We start from the raw sequence: 7,958 nt of genomic DNA, 5'->3' as shown, positions 1-7,958 counted from the left end.
AACTTTTAATAATTGAAACTAAAGCAAATAACTATTTTCAATTAATACTAGTTTATCTTTTCTTCTAACAGTAAACCCAAACATTCATGTAATTGATTAATACAATATAATTTTTTTCTACAAACTCTTTTGAAGGTATCAAATTGAAGTTCACTTCAATATAATCTATATTTCATGTGATCTTTTTTGTAGCGTAGCTACGGGTACCATCCTAATAAATATAAAGATCAAACAGATTGTTCCTCATTTCCTGGGAATTACTGGTCACTCCTGCATTCTGGAATCCAGCTCTCATCTTCTCTTCTTCAACAGTCTTTTGACACCATCTCCATTAGGGAGTCTCAACTGTCAAATTCAATCCAAAAGTTGGTTGCCCCATCTCGAAATAGAAAACACAAGTCTCCCCTTAAAAGAACCAATTCCAAGCTCTTTGGGAAACAAATTCATAACCCAAATGTCTCACTTCTAACAGTCACCCCGTTTGAGCTACTCTCTTGCCTGAAAATAGATTGATAAACATTTTCCTCAGACTCGGAGAATACATTAGTGTATTTGTAAAAACGATTCTTGGTAAACTCCCCGAGCAACTAGTGAGCATGGTGTTCCAGAACTTTGTAGAACCTCTTGTTGGAGATGTTTTGGTATATGGAGAAGAAAGGAAAAAGGAGAAAGAAGTTTTGGTGGTAAAGCACAAATAAAAACACAACCTTATAGATCATTTAACCCCCTCCCCCTGCATACTGTACATCCTCCAACTCCCCAAAGGGAGGAGGCAGAAATGAAGTTGATCTCTGTCCAAAGTAGAGGTATGTGATTCCTTCATTTCTTTCAAATGACTCCGGATGGTTACACACCTTCCATTATATAAATAAAAGTTTTCAAAGTAATCTGGAACCTCCAAAACAAAAATAAACAATTTCACACATATCTGTATCTGCAGAGATCCATGTTTTGCTCAACTTGTTTCACCATATGAGGAGGGGATAACAAGAAGCTAAAGGAATCAATGGCTAGCCTTTCGCAGCTGAATGACAATATTCATCATTTTCAGAATTTTCTTTTCATTATGATGTCCACGATTGCTATTAAACAACTCAGCTAGAGATATCTTATTCTTAATAGCATGATACATAGCTTGCTGCCAGGAACTCAACTTGCAATGAGCTGCAATCTCTGTTTTCCTAGTCAGCTCAGAAATCACATCTTTCTTTACTCGTGACAGCATAAAGGGCTTAAAAATTGCATGCAGCCAAGGGGAAAGGAAAGAATATGCTATTAAGAAATACCAACCCAATGGGGCCAAATAACTTATATTCCTCTTTAACAGAAAAAAGTATAGCAGTTTCAGCAGCTAGATATACCAAACAACATTAAATATAAAAGAAATTTATAGTTTTTACAAGTACAACAACTTCCTAATTATCCTCATAGCAAAACGAGCAAGAAACGAATACTCACCACTCTGTTAAGCTAGTGCTCATTCCAAGTGCCTCCATGCTCCGCATGATTCTCAATTCTGATGATGTAGGAAGAGATCTATTACATAAGTAGAAAGGAGCCCCTTCTTTAGTCAAGCGTAAGCCAGAGAAAAAAAGAGAAAACGTACTAAAGAAAGAAAAAGAGAGGCAGATAGAGGCCCGTGTGCAACTCACGGGCCATAGCCTAGTACACTTAAAAAAGAACCTTTTTGGGGTTAACTGTGTCCCTGGTAAAGATTGGGCTAGCATAAGGAACACATACACCTTAGAAAACCATTCATTGAACTGTTCATGGCTATCGAATAAGGTCGGCATGGCCAAATGCAGAAGGTCCCATAATTCTGCCATGTTATTCTGGACAGATGTACCAATCAGAAGCAAGCGGTTTCGACAGTTGAAACTGAGCAGCGTACTGTCTTCCACCGTATACTGCATGCAACTTCTTAATCCAATCAGAATATCAGATACAACTGAGTGTACAATATTAAAATAGCAGAAAAGAAAAAAAAAAAAGGAAAACCAGAGATGCTACTTTGAGAAGACCAATGGAACCAATCTGTAGCATACAAAAATGGAAAACCATTGATGCAACTGACATTCATAATGTATTCTCCAAGCTTTGCATTCAAAATTTGTAGCATACAAACAATGGAATACTACTGATACAACCAAAATGCAGTAATGTTTTCTGCAAGCTTTGCATGTAAATGAACGTATAAGATTCCTAAACCAGAAAGTGGATAATCCCCTGCTGCAACTGACACAAGTATAAACCATAAATGAAAAAGTAAGGAAATAATAAAGTTACAAAGCTAAAATTATATATATATATATATATATCCATTTATAAGTTTGAATTCAAGTAGAACTATAAATCTCTTCAACTATTAACTATCTTTCACCAGACAAATACTTCTAATTTCTATTCTGAATAACATCAGTATATTGCTCTCAAAATAATAACAATAAATATAAATATAAACTCCAAATTTAAAATAATTATGGAAAATAGATAAGAACAATACATTACTTAAATTCACATGATGTTGAATAGCAAAACTAAGATTTTATAAAACAAAAATATAACCATGACAGTATTATATAAAGAGGTTGATATTACTTCCGGTCCATAGAAAATAAAAAAGTTACTGTAGAGAGAAAAGGAAATAAAATAATGGGTATGTAATTGGTAAGGACTGACGACAATAGTTGCTGTTCTTGCCGCTCTGCTCTCTAAGTCTAACTATGTATTAAGGACCTCAAAGTTGACTCCATAATAAATAAAGGAAAGAAAAGAAAAAATTGAAAAAAGAGAGGAGATTTTGGTTTTTATACCTTTTGTAATTTTGTTAATCTCCTTTATTAATTATTTTTTTTTCTTTTGAAATATTTTCTAATAAAAATAATATAATCTTAATTATAATGAATTTTAGCTACAGTAGGGCTGTGCAGCGGTCGGTTATAACCAGGTAAACTGTCGGTTGTTTTGATAGGCCTCTGTCGGTTGTTGGGGGACTCCTTCTTTCCAAAATCGACCAAATAACCAGCGATTATTTTTTTTAAGAGGATAAAAAGATAAAAGTGCCCTTCATTAACCCCCTACAGCAGCCTTTATCCTCTATACCCTTGCAATTGTTTCCCCTTGTCCCCAACCTAATTTCCCCCTCTTTCCGCCTCTCCCTAACTCTCTCTTATACTTCTACCGAAACCAGTAACCACCAAATTGAAGTCAACTCACCTTAAAAAACCGACTGAGCTAATACTTCTAAAACTTGATCAAAATAAATTTTACGTCCTATACAGTTCGATCGATTAGAATTTTAAAATTTTTTTTATTGATTTTGTCAAAAATCGAACCGAAACCGATCGAACCAACTTTTGCTCACTCCTAAGCTATGTCTAAAATTTATCTTTGGTCTTTTGGGAATTTCACGAGAACAGATTGGGGTTTGCAGGCAAAAGATGTTTGGTAATTTTATAATGTCAAGATTGTTTTAGGTATTTTGTTTGAGATGAAGGGTCTTTTTCGGGTTTTCAGGTTGTAAATGGAGGGCTTATTCGGGTTTTAGTCTAGATGGGAGGGTTATCTTCGATTGTGTCACCTAGTTTAGAATGATTTAAGAAGATAATTATTAAGCATATACATTTAGTCAATGAACCTGTTATTTTTAATGTGACTAAAATATTTTATATTTTTGGCAAAAGAAACCATATAAGAAACAATGATGAAAGAAGAATAAAATAATGAGAAAAGAAGGATGAAACCTTACTAGTTATAATTTTTTTTTCTTCTTTATTTATTATTATTTGGTTGAATAATCTTTTTTTGAAAAATTTATTATTTAAAATAATTAGTACAACAATCATCAAATATATAAAATTTTCAATTTATATTTTAAAAAACAACTAACAAGTTTTAAAAGCTTTCAAGTCAAATATGATCTAAACCACAAATTTTGTCCTTCTGGCTCATCCACCCTCTTGGGGATACGAATCCAGCCATGCCTGTATTCTGGTACTATATTATTCACCCAAATATCCAGAAATGAAAAATAAAAATAAAAATAAAGATAAAGATAAAGGACAAAGGGTAAAATGCAAGCAATTATGGACACGAAGCCTCTAGGCTCTTGCTGGGCCAAACTTTGTAAGCTTTGCAATTGATGGTCACCACCTATGTACTTACTCAGCTGAGTGCTTGATAAAGCAGAATCAAGAACCACCGAATCAGACACATTTTCTGAGAGTTGAGAGAAACAGAGAGTGAAGAAGATGGAGATGAAACCAACAGAGATTGGCAGTTCGAAGATGTTTGGAGGGTACAACAAGAGATACAAGCATTACAGTCCAACCCTTGGATGTTCCATGACTTTCTATATCTACCTCCCTCCTTCTCCTTCTCCTTCACACAAATTCCCTGTATGTCCCGTCCCTTTTCCACTTTTTTATCTTCATTGACAATTCTATGGCGGTCTTGATCTTCGATTTTGAATAAAGGTCTTCCATTTTATTGTTTTCAATGTAAATGATGAAGTTTTCTTTCTGGAGTTTTAATAGATACGAGCAGATGGGTTGAAATGAATTTCAGGATGGCAACTGGGTTTGTTTGCTTTATCAAGTTTTGATTTTGAAAAGACATGGATTTAGGGAGACGGGTAGATGACCAATTGGTTTTGTTCTTCGATCTTGAATACCCTGCATAGCAATTTTGCATATTGATCTACTTGCTCGTTTGCGTAGGTTCTCTTTAGTCCATCTAGTTAGTTTCATAGTTTTACTTGGCTAGCAATGCTGCGTTCATTTTTCTGGCCGTGTGCTTATATTTCGATGTTCTTTGTTTTTTCTTTGATTTTTTTTTTTTTGGTAAATCTTCTTTATTTCTTTCAGTTAGACTACCTTGGGTTGTTATTTTTGCTTCTTATTTTTTGCGAATTAGTATATATTCTGATATGTTTGATTTTATAAGATCTTTTCAAACCGATAAGTCTTGCATTCATCTTTGGGCAGATACTTTACTGGCTCTCTGGACTTACTTGCATTGATGAGAATTTCATAATCAAGTCCGGAGCACAGCGTGCTGCTTCAGCTGAGGGTGTTGCTCTAATTGCGCCTGATACATCCCCAAGTAAGTAGTGAGCCCATTTTAAGCTAGTTTATTGAAATAATTTTGCTGGCTTGATACTTTCATTGCTGACTGTCTGAGTTAAAGATTATTGACTGGATTGTTTTCCTGCACTTCATTTCTCCCCTTTATTGAGGGACTCTGACCCGGTTCAACTTCAGTATCCTGACCCAAAATATCTTTTTCTTTTTTTTTAATTATGAAAAATAGTAGTATATTTCTTTTTGAGAGCCTACTTGAACAGGCCTCAAGTTGTTTCCTCAGTTTATCCAATACTGTTTCATGAACACATGTTTTTAACCAGAAGTCATTGTTCTTCATAATATAAATTATGATTAACATAGGATATGAATATAAATTACTCTTCTCCAAAATACCATTTTTGTTTTGAAATTGTACAGGGCTGATTTTCTTCTTTGTTTAAATTATAGGAGGTCTGAATGTGGAAGGAGAGGCAGACAGCTGGGATTTCGGTGTAGGTATGCAACATTTGGATTGTTAAATTTTATTTCTGGGACACCTGTTATGGTAAATTTTAAACATGTATACCCAGTATCAAATTGTTTTATCTCTTGTAACTTTAATGCTTGAGGTCCCTTCCCGGAGTAAATAACCTGGCAATTCAGTTCCATGTTACAAGCTTGACTGGAAATTTTCATTTTATTGTCTTTAATTTTATCATTCTTTCTTCCTGTTTCATTTTCATGGAATTTTTCCATCAACAAATTGAATTTTAAGTGCATAATGATTATTAATGATGCACAACGTTGGAAGGACAATCCCACTTGGACAAATATGCTTGCAAAATATTTTTGCTGATCAAAAGATATAAGTGTTTATTAATTTCACAACCAGTTTGTTGTTTTTATTTTTATTTGATCCACCAACACTAATGTAACACATGTTCATTGAGTTTAACATGTACTGAAGGTATCAAGGAGTGTGGCTCTAACTCACCCACACTAGCCCTTGTTCAATGAAAGAATGCTTCTTTCCAATGCTTTCGAATGCAATCCTGATTAGTCTTCTCTTCCCTGCCCCCAGTATCACTACTCTGTGGGAAACATTGTTAAATTTCAATGGAGCATTGCTAGATAATTTCCTTACACTATTTCATATGAATAGTTGCAAATAAATATACCAAAATCAGATCTTTATCTGACTGAGTTTTGTCCCTTTTCCTTCTCTATTTCTGTTTTTGCATTTTCAAATTTAAATTAGGTGCTGGATTTTATCTTAATGCTACACAAGAGAAGTGGAAGAATTGGCGTATGTATGATTATGTTGTCAAAGAACTGCCAAAACTCCTGAGTGAAAATTTCCCTCAACTTGATACATCAAAATCATCTATTTCTGGTCATTCTATGGGTGGCCATGGTGCTCTGACAATCTATCTGAAAAACCTTGATAAGTATAAGGTAGTTGACAGTTGTATTTGCTCCTCATGCTCTTTAAGATTCTAATTTATATAGTTAATGAGTTCTCAGAATTTCTAATTTTTTCCTCCAGAGGATAACTACATATGTATTCACCTTTGTCCTCAGTTACTTACTTTTCTCCATTCCTTAATGCTTATATTTTGCAGTCAGTGTCTGCCTTTGCACCCATTGCCAATCCTATAAATTGTCCCTGGGGTCAGAAGGCGTTCACAAACTATCTTGGTAATGACAAAGCTGCCTGGGAGGTAAAGTGCCAAGTGACTGATGAATGCCCTTCATTTTTACCTGAATTTTACACCTTAGTGGAGATTAATAAATCTAAGAAATGCAGGAATATGATGCCACTTTCCTGATCACAAAGTTTCATGATGTATCTGCTACCATTTTAATTGATCAGGTAAGATCAGAATGTCTCTTATTTAAATTTCACCCAACATGAGACAATTTTGTCTCTTTGAAACTCTCTTGTTTCTTTCTTTCTTACCCCCCTTCCCCACTTTTTTTTTTAATAATTTTTTTTATGGAAAGTAGCGTAGATGTCTTATTTTTCTTTCATCTTGAAGAGCGTTTAATAAGTTCTTAAGTTATGACAGCACTTAATTTTAACATATTACTACTCTCTCTCTACCTACTTATTGTTGGTTATTTAGAGAATTTTAGAAGGATTTTGTTTCCTTCAGTTTTGTCTAAAGATAATTTCAGTGGTTACTTTCTATTAGGATGTTCACACAATCCTTTAATGCAAGGAAACCTTGCAATTTAGACAGCAATTGGAAACTAGTAATCAAAATTCAAAGATGAATAGTACTACCACAAGGATCTATGAACCATCCTTTAGGTATTTCATTTTCAGTTGAGGAAATGAAAGGGGAAGGAAATCCTTTCAAGTGAATTAGGTTTGCTGTTCCCACCCTCATTGTTGTGTACATGCGCGGTTGCTTATCTGTTAATTTGCTAATTTTAAAATGCAGGGGGAGGATGACAAATTCTTACATGATCAACTTCTGGCACACAAGTTTGAAGAGGCGTGTAGGAGTGTTAATGCTCCACTACTATTGCGATTGCAGCCTGGTTATGATCACTCCTACTTCTTCATTTCCACCTTCATTGATGATCACATACGCCACCATGCTCAAGCTCTAAGGCTCTAAGTTCGTGACGTATTCTGCCCTTTGAAAATCTAGTGATTTGAAACCCTTTTAAACCACTGTGGACTATTTTCTTCTGTTCTTTTTCCAGGGCACAACTATTTCCTTTTAAACTACAAAACTGGTCTTATATTCACTGTTGTGACTAATTACTTTCATTTCGAAAGTAGTTTGCGTAAGTAGTGGTTGCACCTGGTGATGCTTATATGGTTTCGCCCTGAATTTGTTTCGTTGGTTGGCTTTGGACAACTGGGTGACGGTTAAAAAAATG

General features: G+C 34.6%; 1 protein-coding gene across 1 annotated transcript; it reads left to right on the top strand.

The window, feature by feature from the left end:
• Positions 1-3,976: 3,976 nt before the first annotated feature.
• SFGH (S-formylglutathione hydrolase) lies at positions 3,977-7,892 on the top strand. The gene is made up of 7 exons (XM_021425928.2): positions 3,977-4,397; positions 4,986-5,103; positions 5,532-5,579; positions 6,322-6,518; positions 6,686-6,784; positions 6,871-6,936; positions 7,511-7,892. The coding sequence occupies exons 1-7, from the start codon at positions 4,251-4,253 to the stop codon at positions 7,688-7,690; spliced, it is 855 nt and encodes a 284-aa protein (XP_021281603.1). The 5' UTR covers positions 3,977-4,250; the 3' UTR covers positions 7,691-7,892.
• The last annotated feature ends 66 nt before the right edge of the window (positions 7,893-7,958 follow it).

The sequence above is a fragment of the Theobroma umbraticum genome, unplaced genomic scaffold, assembly GCF_002168275.2.
Source record: "Theobroma umbraticum cultivar Fairchild unplaced genomic scaffold, ASM216827v3 scaffold_147.0, whole genome shotgun sequence".
NCBI lineage: Eukaryota > Viridiplantae > Streptophyta > Magnoliopsida > Malvales > Malvaceae > Theobroma > Theobroma umbraticum.
The sequence above is the reverse complement of the archived record's forward strand: the minus strand, read 5'-3'. Positions and strand labels throughout refer to the sequence as shown.

Coding starts and splice junctions, on each gene's coding strand:
- SFGH (XM_021425928.2), top strand. CDS start 4,251: ATGGAGATGAAACCAACAGAGATTGGCAGTTCGAAGATGTTTGGAGGG. Junction 5,104..5,531: donor TGCGCCTGATACATCCCCAA/GTAAGTAGTGAG, acceptor TTTAAATTATAG/GAGGTCTGAATGTGGAAGGA. Junction 6,785..6,870: donor ATGACAAAGCTGCCTGGGAG/GTAAAGTGCCAA, acceptor TAAGAAATGCAG/GAATATGATGCCACTTTCCT.